Source organism: Amphiura filiformis, chromosome 1 (assembly GCF_039555335.1).
Source record: "Amphiura filiformis chromosome 1, Afil_fr2py, whole genome shotgun sequence".
Classification (NCBI taxonomy): domain Eukaryota; kingdom Metazoa; phylum Echinodermata; class Ophiuroidea; order Amphilepidida; family Amphiuridae; genus Amphiura; species Amphiura filiformis.
Window position 1 is genome coordinate 41,805,690 of NC_092628.1, and position 24,476 is coordinate 41,830,165.

Sequence of the window (24,476 nt, forward strand, 5' to 3'; positions counted from 1 at the left end):
GCTAGCTGCCGGGCTTTCCTATTTAGTAAGCAGCAGAACAGACAGCTACACTAAGAGGTGTTACTGTTTATTATAATATGATCTGATTTGAATGTATTTGCTGTTACCTATGAAGCCTTTATTTGGCGTTGCAGTTGAAGGAGGCAACATATTTGTTACAAGACTAGTCGAATACGTTTGTGTATTGTCATATTTACTTATAAAATAATAAGCAATTAATACGATCTGCAACTTTTCATATACTGGTGATGAGACAGCCTGAACCCGTTGTCAACGGTGTACTACACAACGAACTGTCATGGCTCATCTGCGTTAATTACTTCAAGATATTCACAAGGTGTCCTTTAATACGGCGTTAATTCATGTGTTTGGCCATTATCAGCAACAGGGTTAGGATCCTGTTCTTTGTTTAAAAGGACTTTCACAAGTTCTTCCGAAGGATATCATAGAACATAGGTGGCTCTTTTTTATGTAATAGTAGGGGAGCAAAATATTCCGCATCATTTCTGGTAAACCATAACGATGAAAACAATACTGAAATAAGAAATATATTACCCAGGTTAGATATTGACATTAGCTGACAGCCCGTTAGAGTAATCATGGCAGCACATTTATTAAAAGTGCAGATTGGATTCATGAGAGAAATAAAGTATACAACTTACAAAAACTTGAAGAAACACCTGCTTAATGATATACTGTTTCATATAAGACTGTTCATAAGAAAGCGCAATGAATCATTTGGTTACATGGTTTAATTAACATCATACTAACGTGGTTCAAAACCATGCAGTGTTATGATATCAATGTGACACTTGATCATTGTTTAATAAATCGAAAACTATCAATTAAAATGTGTTTGCTTTTCAGAAGGTGAAGTGTTTGAGAAAATTAGCTCCAGTCTATCGCACCTTTTTATATCACATATAGCCTATATTAGAATGGTGCAGAGAATGTTATCATGGCTATTGGCACTATAACTTCATGTCGAATTAGCACTCCATAACTGCATATCAAGTATAAAGCATTTTGTAATGTTCTATTTGTTTCTAAAAATTAGTCAAAAGAAGAACCTGGAATGTTGTTTACAGGACACCAACATTTCAACATGAATAACAACCGATACAAATCCAGCGTGTGCTTACTATTGAGCGCCCTCTATGGTCGGGGTTTAATGAATCGCTCTGTACATTAAAAGGAGTATAGCAATATATTAATTATTTGTGTCTTAAATATCATTTGATGCAGCTCATTAATAATAATCGAATAAGGTAAATTCGATATTTGACCAGAGATAATATCTCATTTAATACATGGGAAACATGGAAATACATTTCAAAAATACTAGACAGTCAAATGGCAAGTCAATTAATGGAAATCTATATGTAAACAGTTTACACATTAACTTAACCGTCATATGGCATGTTTCATGTTTTTCTCACGAATAGCATACACATTAATTTTACGTCATATCCCGTTAGCAAAATTTCTTCAACAAAGAGGGAGTAATCAATAATATATGCTTTTTCTTTTAAACGCAGCTTGACAACCTGTTGCGCTGAATTAGAGACTAGAACAATTCTAATGGTCTAAAATGTCACTAACTTGACTGTATTCATCGAGGCAAAAATATCGACTAATGTATAACATGCTATGGCCTTGGTCAGCAGCTGCAACGTGTTCCACGACAACCAAGAAGCTTTTATGCTTATCCACTGGCGTTACCACTATGACGGTGAAAGTCCGATTCTAGGATCTTTCAGCAGACTTTCACCGTAAATATCCAGAATTGTTTTTTAAACAAGACAGGTTTGTATCTATTTGATATAGTTAACGTAAACAAATACAAATCTTATAATTTTATAATTAATTAAGTTAAATTCATATTTCGCATTTAGAAGCTTAAATTACAATAGGCAAGTCCACCTGATGGAACAGACATTATGAAAACAAATTACACACATGTAACTTGTCGATAAGATTATCCTGAGATCGAAGCAACCTTTATATAACATCATAAAATGTCAATCAAAGAGGAGGCGCTGACGACGAAATCTTGAAAAAAAGTTTCCAGACTTACAAGAACAGGTGTATACACACAAACACGATTAATGTTGAAAGACTTGCCAATTTATTCTGGTTATACTGAGGTTGTCATTTTGAGTTAAGAATTATGATGAGTGAACGGCTTAGTGTGGGCGACAGTTTTAGTTGACATGAGGGGTGAAAAACAACTTAATATGATTGGACATGAATTGTAACGAATCATAAGTGCCAAAGTTTCGGCAACTTTCTGAGTCCTGCTCAAACTTCCCAGAACTCAAGATAGTATGCAAAGTTATGATGCAATGTATTTTTGGTTTATGTTGTCGTGTTAGTTATTGGTGGACGTTTAGATTGGAAGAAAGGAACGCCATTTCGTCAGAAACCACGCAGGTGCTTCTTATACCTTTCAACGTATTCTAAAATAACTGTATAAAGCAACTGAAAATAAGGTAGCGATACAGAATGATATACAGACCACCTCATTCCTCTCATGACATTTAGTTTATACATTCATATCGGTGTATCAACGTTTCTGTTCATATAAAACACGGTGGTTACACCTTTGTTGGCCCCTGTGTTTTATCATTTTATATCATCGCTACATGACCAAAGCAATGCAGTCTTTTCACAGACAGCGTCAGTCACAATAACTCCCAACATATCACAAACGAATCTTAACCCAATAAAGAAAATCATCAAAAATAATCTATACATGTAGTCTCAAATTTGATTTAAGTTATCACAATGAAGAGATCAAGACGTTTGAAATGCATGAAGCTACGTCTCGGGAAGAGTACTAACCGGGTTTATCACTATTTATTTCTGGACAAGATTACCGATCTCAAAATTCCAATTCGATTTCTTTTTACTTTAGTGGAATACTAATGTGCATTAAGTGCAGATTGTATGTCTAAAACCAAAAACCATCTGAAACCAAACATCGATTAGGTATTGGGAAACAGCCAATTAAATTTCTATCTTGTGTATCTATCTCCTGTCTATTGGCCCTTTCATCACTTGTCAATCTTTCTAGATCAGAAGATGAGAAAGAGGAAAGCAGCTATACCCAACAATTGATTAGTAGAGAGTGAGGCTGGTCGTCAACCCTAGAGAGTATGGTTTTTGAAGCAAACGAGCTATGATTTTGGTGACTACAACTCACCGGTATTTTGTTGAATGACGGAAATGGCAAAGTGAGGTTAAACGATAAGAAAGAAAAATAGCCAAATATGCTTCTGCTTGGTTTTGCATTCTTTCTTTTTCCTGTCTTAATAGGTTATACATTGTGCCGTTATTGTCAGTAAAAAAAATCTACGTCGATAAATTGATCTCCAAAGTATATTTTAAAAAAGGTTATCAACTAAATCTTGGGTGTGTGTTTTTTTTTTCGACTCATAAGTGTTCAGAGAGTCGCTAAAATGTGCCCAGAAAAAAACATACCTTTAAATTAGCTTTCATTCCGCTGAACAAATTGGTTCCGCCTCTTTATAGATTGGGAAGAATGGATACAAAGATTTGCACACCACAGCTGAAACTCTCGAGACAATATGAGACAAAATTAGATTCTAAATGACAATAAAGTCACCACAACGAGCGCAAAAAGGGTATATATTTTGCGGGACCTTTCAATGCCATGATGACTCAATACGCCCTTTAAAAAATCCATGAATGATATGCAAAATAACGTATTTTTACAATACAGCTGCAATTTTGTGAAAACAGTATGAGACAAAATACGATTCTAATTTTTCAAAAAAATCACTAAAATCGTGCGTAGAAAGGGCATATCGTTCATCGACACCTTGCATTTATGGCAAGCAACATTCATGTGTGAATCCTGTGATAAAGCCAAATGTAGAATACGTGACCTCACATTGGCTATACTATACTATACATGTATACAGAACAATCGATGTTCATGTCGCTCCTGCATCACTACTATATATATGCAATCTGCCTCTCTCTTCTATACATGCTATAAATGGTTGTATTATGGGGGCAAAGTTTTCCGTCTGGTTTAATTTAACGGTATGTCTCGCCCAGGACTGTAATTGAATATTGCTATTGCCATAGGTAAGAAAGTATAATACGAACCAATGCGTAAATTGGGTGTCCATGTATGAAACTGATTCCAAGGGAAAAAAGTTAAATTTCACCACTTGCTGATGCTATCCGTCCTTCGTTTCAATAGTTGTTCTTCATCCAACACCAATTACCGCTCTTCCCTAGAGGCAGCTTCGTGCTTTGCAAAACATGCGCTGCAACCTCCGACATTATTGTTTTGAGATTTTCATCCACAACACAAATTTGGATATGATGCTCCATATAACTATAGCTAGGCATCTTTGCTCTCATTGAATTGCATTGTTTAGGATATTTTCCAGAATTATATGATAAGGAGACTAAATTGTTTTGAAAAACAATTGTATTTTTTCCACCTGTCGCGTGCCTGCAATTGGCACTCCAATCAACCATAGTGTTAAAGCCCGTACATAAGGGTAAAAATCGAAGAGAGGTATGCGCTTTAGGGAGTTCTGTCCTGCTCTATTCCCTTAACAATTCACAAGGTTTTGTGAACCTTTATTTGCCTTAGTACGGAATTGTACAGGAGTTGAAAATTAATGAGAATCGACTAAAGTAGTCCTGGTTTTTCGCGCCAAGCTCGATATTTGTTTGCTTCCATCTTGTTGAGAGTAATGCAATTAACATGTCGTATGACCTAATGCGACATCGCTAATGTAGTTTAACATCGGGTTAAAACGTTTAAGCTGTCTGCTACGGAAACAAGATTCCACAGGTCTACTTTATAAATGATATGAACTTCAATGACCTGCTTTTTAAAGAGAAATGTTAGATTTTTTATATATTGTGCAATTTTAGGTCGTTTTATTTCATGATTTAGATCAAGGTTACAACAGTATGTATGACTGGGAACCATGTGAACATTGATTTCAGATACGGATATAATGGTCATAAGCAAGCACAGAATTAGCCTGGTGCAAAGACCTTATTGAGATATTATATGGCTGAAATTTATGGTAAAATGAAAACTGCCGAGCTGAGGAAGATATTTCTTCATGATTGTATTTATTGTACTTGTGAATTCCTACAAATTCTAATTGTATAGGGTCATGCCATGTAAATTAATGACTTAGAGATTCAATCATATCTCACCGTTGTTTATCACTGACTAGCATCGATACGTCCGCGTCGTCTGCGTTTAAAGCTGCCCTCGCGAAGTAAACCACTTAGACGACGCGGACACATCGTTGTTAAATGTTGACGAACAACGGTGAAACATGATTGAATCCCTAATTCACATGATTATTTCATGAAGAATGGTAGTTAGTCATTGCCAATCAACATTGGCAATAATTTTATCTGTTGATATCAACAGTAAAACTACGGAATTAAAATGATGAATATTATAAAAATAATGATTTCAACATGTAGAATGCAGAATGCAGATGGGCTACAGAATACAAAGGAAAGTGTTGTTGTTTTTGAAAGAAAACGGTATATATTCTTTTGATTAAGGGTAGACGAGGTATTGTTGGTCGAAGCAACCTAAAAATCGATTTTCATTATCTAGATCAATATATTATTGAAAATTAACACATTGATGTTTTGCAAAAGTTCATTCTACAAATCGTATACTTTGCAAGCTTGCTTAATTTATTGTTGTTAATGAGTTATGTACGTTTTACAAAAGTGTTGTTGTTTCAGCCCTCTTTACAACGTAACTCAAGAACCGCAGCACCTATAAAAGTATATCTGTGATAGATGCTGTGAACTACCAAATCACAACAGTTTAAAATAATTAATAACCTTAAACTATTGAAAGGAAATGGTGCGAAATTGCATATTAATAATTTGGTAGAAAATATATGTGTTTTATCTGAGTGTACATATATGTGTACATATTATTATAAGTCAATGAAATACAAAGTTCTGACATGGAGGTCGATGTTTAAATAATTTGTAACGTATACTGACTTCTAATAAAAATGCACATCATTTATAAGGTTCTTCAATTTTCCATTGAAAAGGTCAACAAGGACAGTCACTCGTTCATATCATTTCATTGGCCATGCTATTGTATCTTCATTACCCGGAGAGTTGGACAGTTCTAGGCATACTCATCTGTGCGCTAAATGCCTGTGTCTTTTAAAGCATTCTGTTACATGTTTCCTTGAGTACTGATGAATTTGAAATCTTCATTAGCTACGTGAAGGCTACCTTATTCCATATGATACTCCCAAAACTCTCCGAGTAATTGATCGCCACTTGCTACAGGTGATAATGAAAAATGATCAGTTGTGCTTCTTTTATAGCCAGACTAATTACCCTCAAATTATGCACTGTTTCACTATATTTCCATTGTAGTCAATTTGATTCAGGTGAAACTTTTATACCAACATCTAACTTGTTATCTAAATCGAATGGGAATTTTAAGCATTTCTTTATGTTGATAATATTAAAAGACAAGCATTCCAAAGCCATCAGCATTTAAGATTTTACGCTTCTTCCCCACAATATGCTTGGTGCTGGTACAAATTATTGCCCTGCTGTGAATCTCACCAATTTTGTCCAGTGATATGTCTCAACAAGTTCATGTATGTAAAAACCAGGATAGTGGCCCCACAGATGGATCCAACGTGTGGTATGTTGTGTCAGTGTAAACAGTCACCATCATGTGCTACGAGCACAATAATCAAATCAACAGACCCAGATTTACCGACTACTGGTGGTGTGTTAACATTTAAAACACATTTGAGATTGAGGTTCGGCGAACATTAAATACAGTGTAATGTATTATGTAAATTAGCTATGATTATGGTTTATGAATTTATTACCATATTACATACCGCCCTCATTGTCACTACAAGTTGTGATTTCAATTCGCTTTATAAAGAACATCTCTCAAAGAGACAAAGAAATTGGAATTTCGACCATTTCATCTTCCAAATACAATCAACTTTGAGACCCGGACATTAAGGTATTGTATTAAGATTCAGTGACATTTCAAGCTTCACACTTATTGTAAGGCCCGATTGTAACACAGGACGTATTCCCGTATCTACCTCATATTGTGGCTAATCCAATTCCAAGTTTTGAGTTAAAATGCTCCATCAGGTTGAGTTTTAAGAAGCAAAAGTGTTCATCACAGTGGCCCATTGAACGACAGGCTACATGACTTTCAGGCTGGTATGCACACAAAAATACCACGTTTTTGTTTCCACTCCCTATATATTGTATGATTTATAAGGAAAATATCTGCATTTTGATCGGATAAAGTGCGGGATAACCTGTGGGCTCACTCACTTTTTAATCCATGTTTTAGAATATAATAAATTGCGTTGCTGAGATTGGAGTTAATCATCAGCACAATGTACGAAGGACACGTAACTTGCGTAAACGTTATTACCTGTCAGGAGCTCTAGTCAACTACCGGCTGCGTTTCGTGTGTACTCCCTTAACTGCTATGTTAATTTTATTCGCAGCCGATATAAAGTCGATGAAACCGGCTTTGTGGCCAGTGAAAGGCTTTTAAACATTTTAAAACAAAATTTTGTAAAAGCACTTAACGGCCACAAATATTTACCTTCCAGGAGCCGTCAATGTATCCTGTATTAAGAGATTAATCAGATTCTTTCAAATTGGATGATAGCTTTTAAGGATGTATGTCAGTTGGTCAAATGTTAATAGGTTTGTAATAATGTACGGATATCATATATGCATGCCCTAGTTTGGCAGTGTAGTCTATTTCAAGACATTTTGGCTCTGCCGTGTCTATAGTAGTACCTCTTAAGGTGTAACCAAGGACAGATCGTATGTCCTAGAGCACTTCACACATGAGCTAAACCTTCTTAACGATTCCCGAGAGAATTGAAATAGATGGTGTGTTGATAACATCTTGACAGAACATGCAATCTAACATGCAATCCACTGCAGCATTCGCGACCTCCCGCCTTATTTTCTATGCTTACATTTAACAAGCAATTTAAGTAACGTTTAAAACCACCAATTTACTCCTTTTAGAGTTTGATTGCATAGTGCTGAAAAGCGGAAGATTAAACACCAAGACAAGGCACTGCTATCTAACATATATGAACTACGTGCGGAGCATACTGAATTAGATGTTCCCGTTGATTCAATACAAAATGGAGTATACTGTGTGTCTTGATTAGCGTATAGCTCATCAAATTTAGATTTCAATCTCTGCTCAGAGGCTTTGGTATGTATCAAATATTCTCAATTTCGTGTCTAATAAGAATTTTAGGATCATGCATATTAAAAATTAGTTACGTCATTATTGTTTCTGGGATAATTTGATTAGATTGGGGTTTTTTTTTAGAGCAATATTGTGTATTAATTTCTTAACTGTTTTCTGTTGAAATATCTATCCAGCTTTTCACGTAGTCGATGAAACCCCTTTTGTGACCAGCGAAAGGCTTTTAAACACTTTAATACAAAATTGTGTAAAAGCAATTAACGTCCACAAACATTTACCTTCCAGGAGCCGTCAATGTATTCTGTATTAAGAGATTAATCAGATTCGTTCAAATTGGATGATAGCTTTGTATGAATGTCATTTGGTCAAATGTTAATAGGTTCGTAATGTTCGTCATATATGCATGCCCTAGTTTGGCAGTGTAGTCTATTTCAAGATATTTTGGCTCTGCCGTGTCTATAGTAGTACCTCTTAAGGTGTAACCAAGGACAGATCGTATGTCCTAGAGCACTTCACACATGAGCTAAACCTTCTTAACGATTCCCGTGAGAATTGAAATAGATGGTGTGTTGATAACATCTTGACAGAACATGTTACTAACATGCAATCCATTGCAGCATTCGCGACACTATGGACCACAATAGCCTCATCCCAATGGCATGGTCTAATAACCTCAATTACATAATCATAGTGCAAAATTTGACCTCAAGTTGCAGAGTATGAGTTTTTTAAACCAAATTTTCAAAGGTCATTACATGAATGTACAACTGTATTGGAGTTAAAGAAATGTGCCTTGATAGATGAGCATGTTGTGGATCATAGTGTAACATGCAATCCATTGTAGCATTCACGACCTCCCGCCTTATTTTCTATGCTTACATTTAACAAGCAATTTAAGTAACGTTTAAAACCACCAATTTACTCCTTTTAGAGTTTGATTGCATAGTGTTGAAAAGCGGAAGATTAAACACCAAGACAAGGCACTGCTATCTAACATATATGAACTACGTGCGGAGCATACTGAATTAGATGTTCCCATTGATTCAATACAAAATGGAGTATACTGTGTGTCTTGATTAGCGTATAGCTCATCAAATTTAGATTTCAATCTCGGCTCTGAGGCTTTGGTATGTATCAAATATTTTCAATTTCGTGTCTAATAAGAATTTTATGATCATGCATATTAAAAATTAGTTATGTCATTATTATTGGGATAATTTGATTAGATTGGGTTTTTTTCTAGAGCAATCGTGTATTAATTTCTTAACCGTTTTCTATTGAAATATCTATCCAGCTTTTCATGTGGCCTGTAAACGTGGTACAAATATCCGATATATTGATGTAAAGAAAATTATAATATCAATGAAACCGACGAATTCGTATATAACAAATCAAGTATACAACTGATAATAACATATTTAGACCGTAAATAGCGTATTACAAAAGAATAATTATTCCACACCAAATAAAAGCGTATTAAGGCGTATGAAATCTCTATAAATGAAAAAAATTATATTATGCATAGCTAGTGTTTCACCGAATGTTTTCACAGTTGATATGCATAACGAATTCAAATCAGACATGTAGCCGTGAGCAGATTGGGGCAAAGATTGCTTTAACAGAGCGAAAGCTTATTGTTTACGTGGCCCAGTTAACCAACCCGATTTAACTTGATATCTAACCTCCATTCCAATCTTTGAAATCCATACCCTTGCTGGGAGTTAATATATCGACAAAGTGAGAAACTAGCTACACCCTCCGTAATGATATACACATCTGAAACAGTGTGCATATTGAATATTCTCTTTCCTGCAATAATAACAAATTAACCATGGTGGCACATATGGGTTATTTACATTCCAGCAATTAGGTATGGAAGCCAAACGTAGTGGGACAAAGCCAACGTAGACTACAGCTGTAATGCTTTACTTCGTCTAACGTAGTTAATACACCAGAAAATAGTGTGAAATAATAATTGTTACAAATTAATATGTTCGTGAGAAGGTTATTTGCCAAGCAGACGACGCCAGGAAACGAATTTCAAGTTTTGATGGCCATTCCAGAACATATTATGGAAACCTATTTAAAAGAGTAAAAAACATGATTATAATTATATTGATTGATTGTTTTTTTCATAACTTTTTTTTTGATGTAACTGCGGTTAAAGCAAGTACATCTGTCACGGAATACTGCAAGCTATTAACTGATCCAGTTTTGAAATCGATGCATTTCAATGACATTTCAACTGCTTAGTACCAGAAGTGGGTAAATGCAATAGCTGCTATGTGTAGATGTCATGTGTAAAAGAGTACGATATACTGTGTGTACATTGCCGAATCTTCACAGGGCAGCTAGTGCACTTACATACTTCTGGCACTGATCAGTCGATTTGTAACATCCGGTAATGGTCAAAATATATCTGCTGAACTATATTAATGTACATTAAATGCAACAAGAGATATGTTCTCTTATATTTAACCATCGTGGTGTAGCGGGTGATGATTGACAGGTTAAAAATATTGATAAATTTCCCAATATCAAGATTGAAAATTTCCATGAAAGTACACACTAAAAACTACGGGGTTATATTTTCCGTGGTCATTTTGAATTGACCACGTTTGGGGTTGTTTTGACCCTTCAAGGGGTTGTACTGTTTTAATTTGACCACATTCACGAGGTCATTTTAGCCACGACGAACGTGGTCAAAAACTTAGTGGTCATTTTGCCGATACCGTCGCGCATTGATATCAGTTTCAATCTTCCGCTTTGAAAATCTCAATTCATAAATGAGTTTAAACATGAGCTGCAATTAATGTTTGTTGATTAATAAATAATATTTATTTTTTGTCCGAAGTTATCCACTTTGTTAACTTTATAATGACTTGCATTTCGAACTATTTGCACACACGGTGTGCATCGGCTTCCACGTGGTCACATCAGCGCCATATTTGTTCTGATTGTGCAGCTCAGCGGATTGTCGTGTGTGCTTGTCTGCATGATGGAATATGAAAAGTTAGTTGAAAAGTGAGACTGCAATGATGCATAGACCCTTGTCTATGCACGCAGATTCATTCCAATTTCATGCTGTCGTGGCCGGTGTCTTGGCTGCAGTTGTTATAAGCTTATATCATGTAAGCTTATAATACGTGAACTGTCATAGGCGATGACTGACTGCGTGTGAGTGTGATACACAGATGCATTTTGCAGTTTGCTGTTTATGTAATGCTTTCTCTGTGCAGAAACACACTTATGTCCTGGTGGGACCAGCATGACCATAGGCCTACTAAAAAAATCCAAACAACCCCTAAATGTGGTTATTGAGTAACCCTATAAAACAACCCTTTCAAATGGGTCATTTCATTTGACCCCGAAATGAGGTCATTAAGTAACCCAATAAGGCAACCCTTTTGAAGGGGTCATTTCATTTGACCCCGAAATGTGGTAATATTTTGACCCCAATGGGGTTACTATTTGACCCAATTGCAATGACCCCGACCAATGGGGTCAAAATGACCCCGTTAGTGGTATGGTGTTTAGTTGATAACTATGCTGGGGTCAAAAATGACCCCGTTTGGGTCATTTTTTGACCCCGTAGTTTTAAGTGTGTACTGACTTCTACATAAACAAATATGTATAAACATAATCTAGCTTTGGTTTACTGGTTCTTGAGAAAAGGAGAAATACATGTGACATAATAATGTAATGTAATTTATGAATGCAGTAAATCAAGGCAAACATATTAAATGACGTATGTACTGACTTCATGTTCATGCATGCAAAAAATATTTAAGCCGATAAGAAACATTAGCCTAGTCTTGCCGAAAGTGTAATCTGTTATATTACCGCCAAAACTGACAGTCCTGTTCATGCAATCCTTAATTCTTAATATACACCACACGTAACCAATAGAATCTATGTCAAAACCTGCACTACAAGATTTTTTGTATTTGAAATTAATCCCCCACGGGTTGAGTTGAACACATATAAAAGGCCCGGGTTATTATGAGATGAATGTATGGCAAAGTGTGTGGGTCAGGAGTTCCAGGTAATTGACGATACCAATCTCTTTTAATCTCGGCTCATATTTTAATTTTTCTTGACTCTCTTATACATATTAAGTTTACGCTATGCATTCACATTTGAGGATTATTAAGACTGAGTGAAAAGGACAAGGCTTCTGGTATTCAAAGCGAATTCAACACCTCGCACATGTTTTCCGTTTCACAGCTTTTCTCTATTTGTGATACAAGACTCGGCCTCTGATTTGCCATATCTGTAGTCTAGGGCTCAACATCTTAACAATACAAGCAATAAAGGGTTGCTGATATTAACTTATTGAGTAGGGCTTCGTACATTCCAGATATCGGTTATATAATCCCCCTCTTGGTATCCATTTACAAGTACTGAGGAAGCACTCTATTACATGTACGTGCTTCTGCACATGTTATAAGGTTGGCACATTTGATAAACTTAAATGGGTAAACCCCTTCGTGCCACGCTGAATTGAAAAGGACTATGTTTATCGTCTAAGTGCTGAATGCATGGCTGGTGCATATAAACTATATTCCACTTTCAAGAATGCACATTTTAAGTTGAAGGCATCAATCATGATGCATACAAACATCGTAGTTTCATCTTAGAAGTATTTCTGTACCATGCTTCTCTATTTAGTGGTGTTTTGTTTATGCAATTACGAAAGGTTTTTGAAGTTAAATTTAGACGTCTTTACTACACAGAGCTATGGACTTCTTTACTACAGGGTGTCTCGGAAAGAACTGTACCGTCGGAACGCGGAAGTTTGTGTTGTTATTTTTTTAATCCTGAGCCATACAAGATTGATTATTGTATTCAATTGTATAAAGACAGCTTTCGCACACTTTTTTTTAAGTTGACTGCTTTGTTCATGAAAAGTACAACTTTGTCGATGACAGTGTATTTTGAATCCTGTTCACGCATTAAAAATATATGATATGGTTGAGACCTCGATATTCAGTTGAATATATTATGCATAATGGTCCGATGCAGATTATGTAATGACTCATATAAAAATGAGATGTGATTTTCAAATTGTTATAATTTCAGAACGTAGGTGTCAATTTTCACAATTCACAAAATACGTGCAAAACATACACTATTCCGTTCTGTTTCGTTGTGGCATTAAAATATTCAAAACTTAAATTTTCTGACGGTATAGTTCTTTCAGAGACACCCTGTGCACACATAGCCATGGACATTTACATTTACGTTGATGGATGGAATGAGACAATGAGGGAATGGGGCAATAGATTGATCCCTGTCACGGTAATCCCATTTGATTAGCTTTATCCATTACCAACAACGTACACATGATACAAAACCTTTCACGGCATGCTTTATACTATCTAAACTTAATATATACAAATGGTGGTCCAGGATTTGGTCTGATAGAATGATTAGGTAATCGGAAATCGGTAATGTCCGCTGTAGTCGACTGTAAGCTATCTTCCATAACGCCCATGTAATCAGTGGCGAGGCTAGCTGAAGAGTCGTTGAGGCACTAGGTAAAGAGATAACGTTTTGTGAAAGAGGCACTTGTGGGATATTTACATGTACTTGATTCTAAAAAGGCGTTTTATAATTTGCTTATACTCCGAGAATATTTCATTTGTTGCTTATTTTCTGCAAAACGAGCTACGATTAAGTACTGACATGGTTTATGATGGTATTTAGGACAAAATCACCATGAACTTAATTTAATGCTCTGGGTGCTAGCCATAGGCTTCAACACAAAATTTCCAAGTTTTGAGATATTTTCTCAAAATATCAAGAGCTATCTTAAGAACGACTGAATCAATACTAGGCTTGTTTGTACTCATTTTAATGCAATTTTCATGCTGATTCCAAATATGGTCATGAAAATTTGCATTTCTGAAATTTTTGAATTTATAAAACAAAATGTGAAACTTGTCGTCTGCAGTCGACACCCGCGTGGAGAGAGTTAATCAAAACAAAATAGCTCCTAATCTCAGCAGTTTTACCTCTGATGAAGTTCTTTTTAATAATTTCACCCCAACACAACAAAACCTTCAAACCATATTTAGACTCTCAGACACATCGATCGGTCTTGGAAATCGCCCCCTGCATATCCTTCCGATCATTTCAATCTGAGACACTCTTTGATTGTTATCAAGTATGTCCTTTTGTAATGGAGTGTGCTGAGGCCTCAGAGTCGTTGCTTTGTGGCGTATACATACAGCATACAGACATAAAATCATTCAACCACCCAACAACACACACGCCCCCACCCACACCCACCGGTATTTGCTTGTTAACGGGGACAATGTGCTTAACGAAATAAACGCGGACGTGTTTTTCCTGATTTTCTGCGCCTAGCTACAATTCAGTTAAACGGGGACGGTGTCCGGTTGTTGGGGCGTCCACGGTTGAAATATAAAGTTTCATAAAAGCGTCACGTTTGCTGGCAAACACATACGCTCACACACATCCCGCCCATGTCCCAAAAAGAATGATGCAACACAAATCGGCTGATTTGAATGCTGTAGGTTGTCTCAATATTGTTATTAATGCCACGGCATAGCTACAATATTTAGCTTTTCAGTACTTTTTGTTTGATCCAATTACAGTGGTGTCGTTGGAGAGATATGTTGTTTTACGTTCAAAATCCATTTTATGCCACTGTTGGCAAAATGCTCATTAACACAATGCGTAAGAATACTGACAATATCAGTCACTTTGAAGTGAGTACAAAAAGATTATTGTCAGCAAAAAGACAGAAATGAAATAAATATAATGGTTGAAATATTTTATTATGTCAATTTTCTCTGATCTATTTCGAGTTTATATTTATCAGCTCCAGCATTGTCATTTGTCACTATAAGCATTACGTAACACAACTATAGTGGCACTAAATGGATTTTGGACGATTCCACATAAACTGACATCCCTGAGGGCAATATCATTTTGGATATAAAAACGAGTATTGGAAAGCGGAATGTTTTATACTATGGTATTAATAATCATTGCACCAAGCTACTACTTTTAGTACAAATTAGACGTTTTACACTTCTGTTTGGGACATGATGTACATTATACTTGTCAACATCTTTTTATTACAAGATGTCATTTTTCTTCATTATGTCAATTTGCACTGATAAAACGGTTAACCTTTGAAAGTATATCTACGATATGAAAGTGAACATTTCTCTACGGTATAATTCTTTTTTCTCTGTATTAGTAGTATGAATAACACGTACAGTAAACATGGTAAACCCAATTTGCTGACTTCTGACATTATTCGAGAAGACCAAGGTCGACATTTTCATGATCGTATATCTAGCTCTATGTTTGATGTATGAGCTGTCATGTGTGCATAACAATGATAATGAATTGGTCTAAAAATGAATGGTTGTCTGCTCGTTTTCCTACATCAACCCAGCAATAAGATGATGGATCATCTACACTAATCCGTATATTGTGGTTGAAAAATTGTGCCTAATAGGAAATACCTGTCAACATTCAATAAAGTTCTATTAATTGTGTTTCGCTGACACACAAATCAGTACGTTGCTGATACATCTTTATCTACATACTACATTGTAGTCATTGTGCTCAAATCTAAAGCTGTAGAGCTTGCTGTGTTATTGCTTGTAACGCTATTACCCGGGGGGGCCACTCAAATATAATGATGTAAGCATGCGTGACCAAAAAAACGCGTGAAAAGGGGTGTTTTTTCTTGGTTGAGCACGTTACGCGCGTGACGCGTTAAGGGGGTAAAAAACAGTGATTTTCATGAAAAGGGGTAGTTTTAAAATCGTTTGTAACGCATTTAGGGTACCATTTTAATCCGCTTTTCAAATCTGATGAAACTCCGATTCCGAAAAAAAGTTCATTCCAGTGTCGTAGAACTGTTTTATAGCATACTGCAAACCTAGAGTGTCACTGTGTTATGCAAATATATTTCATGACGTGATACATGTGATTTAACCATAGCCTCGTACTTCTATGTAAAATGTCATTTAGATTTAAAAACGTGCATATTAATTAATGACGTCATATAGATGTTGCTTGATTATGATGGGTATATAGTTCAGTGGACAGACGGGGAGACGAAAATATCATGTATTTCAAAAAGATTTTCAGGACTTTTATAGATTCCTCACATTATTTACTATTCCTGCTGGTAGATTTGTGAGTTTCCCCTTCTCTGGATTACTTTAGGAAATTGTATTTGCGGTAGAAAGCATGAAAAGGGCACGAGACCTGGACACGATAATCAACAATAGGTGCCGAATTCGGAACCAAATACGATGTGAATACTGCTTAACGTTGCCTCTGGATAAATTACGCTGTATAAAATGGTATTTTATATTCTCACAAAACTACTTTACGAGAATCCAATCAGATTCATGTAACAAGCTACGAATCTGTAGGCCTCATGCATGGTACACTCTGAATTCATTGTGTCATCATTTAGAGGTAGACTTTTAGTGTTCAATGACAAGTGTAGGCCTACCAAAAATTGTGCAAGTTGTCAAAATCCATCAAAACTTGTAAAGTGGGTCAAATTTAGACAAAAACTTGTTTAGGGGGTCAAAATTAGACAAAAACTTGTTTAGGGGGTCAAAATTAGACAAAAACTTGTTTAGGGTGTCAAATTTTGGGGGAAAGCACGCTAAAAACTTGCTTAGGGGGTCATTTTGCTCACAGAGGAAAACTTGTTTAGGGGGTGTTTGGAAAAAATTTGGTCACGCATGCGTACACACTCATATTTGAGTGGCCCCCCGGGCAGTATTATCAGTATTATACGTACCCAAAGCTATGGTATTAGTAGTCATTGCACCAATTTACTACTTTTAGTGCAAATTAGACATTTTACACTTCTGTTTGGGACAAGATGTACATTATACTTGTCTTGTCAACATCTTTTTATTACAAGATGACATTTTTTTCCATTATGTCAATTTACACTGATAAAATGGTTAACCTTTAAAAGTATATCTACGATATGAAAGTGAACATTTCTCTACGGTATAATTCTCTTTTATCTGTATTAGTAGTATGAATAACACGTACAGTAAACATGGTAAACCAAATTTGCTGACTTCTGACATTATTCGAGAAGACCAAGGTCGACATTTTCATGATCGTATCCAGCACCATGTTTGATGTATGAGCTGTCAGCTGTGCGCAACAATGATAATGAATTGGTCTAAAAATGAACGGTTGTCTGCTCGTTTTCCTACATCAACCTAGCAATAAGATGATGGATCGTCTACACTGATCCGTATATTGTGGTTGAAAAATTGTGCCTAATAGGAAATACCTGTCAACATTCAATAAAGGTCTATTAATTGTGTTTCGCTGACACACAAATCAGTACGTTGCCGATACATCTTTATCTACATACTACATTGTAGTCACTGTGTTCAAATCTAAAGCTGCAGAGAACGCTATGTTATATTGCTTCTAAAGCTATTATACGTACCCAAAGCTATCCAAGCTCAAACGGATAATAATTATAATACACAATACTACAAACACTATACATCTTCCCTAGAACAACCTTGGGCAATCCAGGGTGGAAATGATTTTAATAGTTTATTCATATGGAATGGAAATGATTGAAAGCCTGTGTATATTTTGTATTGTGCGGCACCAAAGATAGTTGAAATAAAACTAGATTAAAACAGTTGTTGCTCTTGAAGTCGCTGTGTACAATGTCTTTAACAATTGCCTTGACTTGATTGATATGTCTGCATAGTAGGTGTCATAAATGGACAAGTGTGTGTGTATGTGCGGTGGTTAGTGTCCGAATACGCTTTAGTAATGTTGACTTATGTAGAGTACTCGAATAAATAGATTATTTCAGGTTCCATAAACAAGATAAACAATCCAGGTCAGCATTTTATACGGATAGATCACCACCTTATATACCTGCCATGTGATAACTCGATCCAGTTATATGAATCTAATAAATATATTATGTTCTTGTAATTTTGCTCTCGTATCACTGTACGAATACTTAGTAAAGTATTTTAATGTTCCGTATCTTTTCTCTGTTAGCAAAAATTTGGTAATTACAGAACTCAAAATTAATATATGGATGTAAAGCAATGAATGACACACACTACCGCAGTCCATTTTAAGTCGAGGATAAACTTGATATGCGGCTATTCAGTTATAATCCATACATCCCCTATGGAAGACATGACCTTAATCTTTCCAACATTGAGTGTGGATTTCAAATAGAGTTACCTGAATGGGTAGCCCATTTGTATAGATTTCAACTGGAATAGTCCATAATACTTCAGTCTCTGGTGACAAGCAACTTTAAATAATTTTGGCCAATAAGATGAATCGTTTATATGTGTTTTTTTTTTAACAAACAATACAGTTCATCGGTATCAATCACTGTTTATCGCTCGTTGCCATAGACTAGATATCAAGCAACTTACATGGCATGGGATTACATTACAGAGAAAGAACTTTTACATAGGCGAAACATTTCAATTGAAGTGGAAAATGAAAAGGAGGCAGATATACTGCAGATTAAAACACCTACCTGACCTAGTTTGGCTGTTTAATACTGCATTAGTAACGACATATACGTCACAAAGAATACACGAATGCACAAAGTTAATTTCGGTATCATTTCAGCTTGAACCAATCTTTGAGTAAATTGTTTAGATTCAATCTGGCTTTTTTGTAATTAGTGTCAATTTTTATCAGATTTCTAGTATTGTCAATGATTTGAAGATTTATCGAGGTAAGTTTGGATGTATACGTTTGCTTTCATAGAAGGAGTCAATAAACTGGATCCACTGTGGGTTTGTTTTTACATCTAAACCTGTACTGATACTATCATGAAAAGTGTCTTCTCAAAGAAGTTTATTTCCAGAATCCGTTGCAATCGCACATGTCTTTTCACAGGAAAGGGTATATGAAAATTTAAAACAGTTAAAACTTTTCTAACAAATCTTTCTTTTCCAAATAAAATGAATATACTTTTGAATATCAACAATAAGAAACAAAATTGGTTGCATACAAGATAACAAATTGCATTGTTTTACTATGACAATGATATCTGGTGATAAACGTAATAGTAATATTAAATGTTATATCTAATTCATATCTCAATTACGTCAGAAAATTCAAATATAAGCTTTCTCATTACGTGCGTACTATCATTACCTTTGTCCTTGAGAAAGAATGTTCACAATTAAACACACCCCATTCGAAATTAAGCCAGTTTGGTCTATCGCAGATAATACAAAACAAACGAACTGGTGGATTTAATTTCTTAATTGCACTGAAGTCATTTGTGCAGATAATGGCGTAATGGTTCTGTCTTTCTCATCATGATTCCATTAGTAGTATTACTTTCATAAATTATTGCTAATGCTAATGAATATCAGACGCTATATAGTTTACAGATACAATTAGTAACTTGGAGAACCGTCTGACTGGATCAGGTCGCGGAATGCGTATACCACACAAGGTGTGATTAACGACTGGAGTTGTCCTCTTTTTATTAGTTCATTTGTGATGTAGAATGTATACTAATATTTTAATGAAAGTATTCAAGAGGTTATAGACTCAATTTACAAATTATACCACGATAAGGTGTTTTGAATGTCAATAAAACCGTCTGATTTGTCATGTTTCTTGATACAGTATGGATAATATAAAGAAAGAAGCTTGGAGAAATTAAGTTTTAACTTGTGGTCGTGTATTTCACATGAAAATATGTTTTGAATAATGTTTGTTGAAACAATTATATACTAACCGTAACACCAGTCCTACCGTAACCCTAAATGTGAAACGACCAGGTCCATTTAGTCTAAAGTCTGAAACTTTTAAAACTACGTTATTACCATTTACTATTGCTCAGTGCCTAAGCTTACTGATGTTTATATCACTTTAAGTCTCGACATAATTTGTTGCAAAGTTATTGAGCTTTGTATATGTAATTTTTTTAATGTTTTTATTGCTTCTCGTTTTTGCCCATATCTCAATTTGCCTATATCACTCATTCATTCATACTGATTGGATCAGATTATGTCACAAATAACAAATACATGTTCTAATCCAGACTCCAATTATTTTTGCTGGAACAAATCCTAACCCTACCTCAAATTATTAAACCTATTAAGGTATCACACTAATCTGGCATTATATTTTTATTTTTATTTTTAACCTCAAAAACTTGAAAAAATTGATACTACAATTCTAATTAAATTTGACACAAACAAACATTGAAACTTCTAAAATATATATGGCAAGATAAGCCTAAAATGCTGCATATTTGAAACTCACCCCAAGCAAAAGGCATTCCGTTTTAACTTCAACAAAGGATATTTGCTTCAAAAACTTCATTATCCAGATGCATTATTCAATATAGATATAATAGAATAATATTTCAACTCGAAAAAGTGTGAATTTAATACAAGTCTCTAAACTTATTGACTGAGATAATACCAGAGCCTGCCACAAATGATTATTTCTATTCGATTTGCGAGCAATGAAACAAGATACTGGAGGTATAGTAAGCTAGAGTATCAGTTTTGTTAATAAAATCATGACAGTGGGCCTTATGCTGCATTCGTTGAATGTGTCACATCACATATATATATACTATTTGACGATATGATTGTATTTTCGAAAGAATCTGAGGATAAATGTATTGTATTATACAACATGTTATGTTGGGAGAGCGGGGATATACGGAACGAACAATCAATAAAAATAGCTACTAGATGGACACAGAGCTTATTTAATCTTCAATGCTATATTATTAATATATAGTTAGTTTATGTTCATTGCTTATAGAGTACATTGTACTCGCTGTCTGGGATTGCCCAGAGTAAATGCAATCACTGACATTGACGTTGTAGCCTCAAGCTCATCTATGGCTTCATACAAAGATATAAATAAATACAAGGGATCAAATATTGCAGTTGGAATATTTGAAATCAATTTCAAACTATGTGTGATTTATATCAGATTGCGGTGATAGCATCTATGCGTTTAGTAAATTATGTTCTGCATTGTAAGAGTGAATGGAAATATTAAATGTCATTTTCTTTTTTTTTTAATAACCAAAGTGATTTTGAGTAACTAAGGTGCAATTTCATAGGATCTGAAACATATTGCACTGGTGAAAGTACAGAAACTAGACCTAAGCCTAAATATATGGTATTGGGAAATTACCCAGAATATAATACTGTAAGAAATATATTCGAAAAAAAATACCGGAAATTTCTGACAGATGGGCTGTCAGCAATTATCCTTTTTGTACAGAATGTTTCTGTTTTTCTATTAAGCATTACCAAAAAATAACTTATTGAACAATTTCGATAAATCTTTTAGTTTTATGGCTAGTGCCCATTTTTGGAGGTATATTAAAAATAAATTCCTAAAAAAATGGTTGCTGTTAAATGAAAAAACGCAAACTTTAAAAACAATGACATGGTTCAGGGTGTAGGTCTTTACATCAGTTGAAGCACAAAACTTTATTTTTGTTGTACAGTTTAATTGAAGTAGTCATCAGTTCAAGGACCATCATGTTATTACATTACCTATATAGCTATATATTGCTTCTTCAAATAACTTTTATTGCTTTTTAGTACCTGTTAATGTCAGGATAACTCTCATTAGATAACTTAATACCCACGAATCAGTCGCTATTTCCAGGGTTATGAATTTAGATGCAAAAAATACTGCTGCTATTAAATCCATGATGTTTAATCACTTTCGTCAATTCAATAAAGTGAAATGTGAACGTTGACTTGGGTAGTCAATCCTGAAGTAGAAAATTTAATTATCTGTCTCACTAGCACACTTGTCAGGAACAATATATTTCAGCTTTATATCAACAAAATATGATGTTTTGTCTTTTCTCCTCTTTATCGTTGTCTAGTTCTATATATACATACATATATATATATAACTCACCTGTATAAGACGTGGATAAAGTCCCGCATAGTGCGGTAAGAAATAGTAGAGGCCTCAGCATGGCGTCCAAATCAACAACTACGTTAGAATCCACAAATAGGTTTAACTGATGGTGTGGTAGGTGTATCCTAAGTATTTATATATACAGCTCACACTCGACAATATACATCATTGCATACAGCATTTAAACATCCTTTGTGCCACAATGATGACCCGGTGGAAGTTGGCGTCGAGGCAGTTGCAAATGGTATGTACAGCTGCGATGATGAAGATTATAAAATACACAGTTTTTATGGAGTACCTCAAAAATACACACCACGAACCTCTTCCGTACTCACATCACGCCGAATTCAATATTTGGTTTTCTGTAGAAGACAGCGTCGGGGTAAGAAAACACCGGATTGCACGAGAAAAGCCCTGAGCAATTATTTGCACGGTTGATATTTGGTTGTGCGTCGGATAGACACCCCAACTATAATGGATTTTGCTTGCTTGCCACGCCAATTGAAGTAGTAGTAGTGAGTGAGTGAGCGAGATCATTCAAGGCCGCGCTGGGGTTGGTGAGACAACGCTGATGGCATGTGACCGGGACATAACAAAGGTATACTGTGATCACTCATAGACAATCAGTAGTGTAAATGCAATCCTGGCAAGCGAGTTCCTCGCTATGTACCCCTACACTACGTTGCTCTCAATCACTTATATCACGCGTTCTGGCACACTATGCTGTGAATGGTGAAATCCAATTTTACGCCACCGGTTTGCTTATCCACTACAAGTCCAATCAGATGCAAACACAGTAATTCTAGACTGTCTTTACTCAACTTTTGTGATTGTATCTTACTAATGGTCTTTTTAATATATATATTGTTTTCAATTATGCTTTACTATTCAAACATCTTATAACTGTAATATAGTTATGTTATCAATTTTAATTTTAATTCCTATCCGTTAAATTTAATCATGAAGATGCTATAAATGTTAGATAATAATCTTGAAATAAAACACTTTCATCAGATAGACTAACTGATAACACACAGCATTGCTTCTATAATACTGTTAGCATGGACGTTCACTTTACCTGATTAGTTGTTGAAACTCAAATACTTTTATTTTAAATAAGTAAATTATATTCAATTTTAGTCTCTTTTCATTAATGTTATCTAATTTATCCACATGAATGAACCATTGATATTCATCAAGGTGGAATGATCCAGTAATGAGTTGATTTAAGAAGTGACAAATAACACAAATATTACAAGACTACATACGCCTTTGACCCAATTTGTGTATAATCTTTGAGTACAATCTAATGTTACTTGGGGCATGAATGATCCACTCGGTCTTCACATAGATAATGATATTATACGAAATGTTGGCAGCACATATATCCCAGCATCCAAGTAAAATGTTATGCTTAAACTCTCTAATAAAAAATCCCTCATGTTCAAGAAAGATCGATCGTTGTAGCTGCCTTTAGTAAGATTAATTACCTTCATGGAATGAAGAATACTTTTACTTTTATTTGCTTGCAATTCTTCCTATTATCTTTTCGATTTTTGCTACATTATACTACTTTAGTAAATAGTAAAACAATACTAAGATGTCTAGTGCGCCTGAAGATAGAAGTCGTTCTAATATGCGCGTGGCAGCTTTGACTTTGTGCGGTAGATAATAGCTCTCTTGCTCTTTACGTAATGATCTATACTGTACTTAAACTGGGTATTTCTAACTACGTCGATGAGCAATATCGCTGCCAAATGCCGAATTGACTAACATCGTTCGTGTATCAAGGGTAACCGTACACGGTTAAGTAGCGATATGTATTTAAAAAGAACTGTGAATCCTATCCACGAGGGTATTTTCGGTGAGATTATTCCGTGTGAGGAGGTGCTAATTCACTTTACGGGTTTGCCTAGGCGTGACTGTGCCTTAGGCAAGCAGGTTAGACTTGTCCATTAAGCTAGCAGCTAATATACTCACAGCGCCAGTTGGTTTTACCTCATACACGCACACAAATCTTATATAAAAGGTAAAGATGTAAGAAGATGTTACCCAAACATACACACAAACCATACTATCACAAACATAATAAAAATGGATTCACTAGACCCCGTCATCATGGTCATCTACCCTTCCTCCCAAAGATAAATATCATGCTCGACACACTGATAAATGCTACCTAAAAGACAGTCACTTGTAATGCCAAGAATGATTTAGTTTAATTGAACATAATCCGCAGAGT

The 24,476-nt window shown here is 35.2% G+C and overlaps 1 protein-coding gene across 1 annotated transcript in view; it reads right to left on the minus strand.

The window, feature by feature from the left end:
* The window catches only part of LOC140147224 (uncharacterized), a 93,482-nt gene extending 70,533 nt beyond the window's left edge, over positions 1-22,949 (minus strand). Inside the window, exon 1 of the mRNA XM_072169007.1 lies at positions 22,232-22,949. Within this exon, the coding sequence (XP_072025108.1) occupies positions 22,232-22,292 (61 nt within the window). The 5' untranslated portion in view covers positions 22,293-22,949. The remainder of the gene's footprint in view (positions 1-22,231) is intronic.
* Positions 22,950-24,476: the final 1,527 nt, after the last annotated feature.